Source organism: Myotis brandtii, unplaced genomic scaffold, assembly GCF_000412655.1.
Source record: "Myotis brandtii unplaced genomic scaffold, ASM41265v1 scaffold679, whole genome shotgun sequence".
NCBI classification, from domain to species: Eukaryota; Metazoa; Chordata; class Mammalia; order Chiroptera; family Vespertilionidae; genus Myotis; species Myotis brandtii.
In genome coordinates this window covers 767,284-767,634 of record NW_005370653.1, presented here as the reverse complement: position 1 = coordinate 767,634, position 351 = coordinate 767,284, and the positions used below count along the sequence as shown (strand labels likewise).

Below are 351 nucleotides of genomic sequence, written 5' to 3'. Positions count from 1 at the left end.
CCCTACGTGAAGCTCGGCCTCACCGGCGTCTACACCGCCTTCTACTCGCTGCTCTTCGCCTTCATCTACGCGCAGCTCTGGCTGGTGCTGCGCTACGGCCACAAGCGGCTCAGCTACCAGAGCGTCTTCCTCTTCCTCTGCCTCCTCTGGGCCTCGCTGCGGACCGTCCTCTTCTCCTTCTACTTCAGGGACTTCGTGGCGGCCAACGCGCTCGGCCCCTTCCTCTTCTGGCTGCTCTACTGCTTCCCCGTGTGCCTCCAGTTCTTCACGCTCACGCTCATGAACTTGTACTTCACGCAGGTGCGTGGGGCGAGCGGGAGGCGCCCGCACCTGGCAGGTGGCCAAGAGCAG

At 64.1% G+C, this 351-nt stretch overlaps 1 protein-coding gene across 1 annotated transcript in view; it reads left to right on the top strand.

Annotated features, from left to right (window-relative positions):
- Nucleotides 1-6: 6 nt before the first annotated feature.
- GPR137B (G protein-coupled receptor 137B) overlaps nt 7-351 on the top strand; it is a 12,354-nt gene continuing 12,009 nt past the window's right edge. Inside the window, exon 1 of the mRNA XM_005881353.2 lies at nt 7-300. Coding sequence (XP_005881415.2) covers nt 280-300 — 21 coding nt within the window. The 5' untranslated portion in view covers nt 7-279. The remainder of the gene's footprint in view (nt 301-351) is intronic.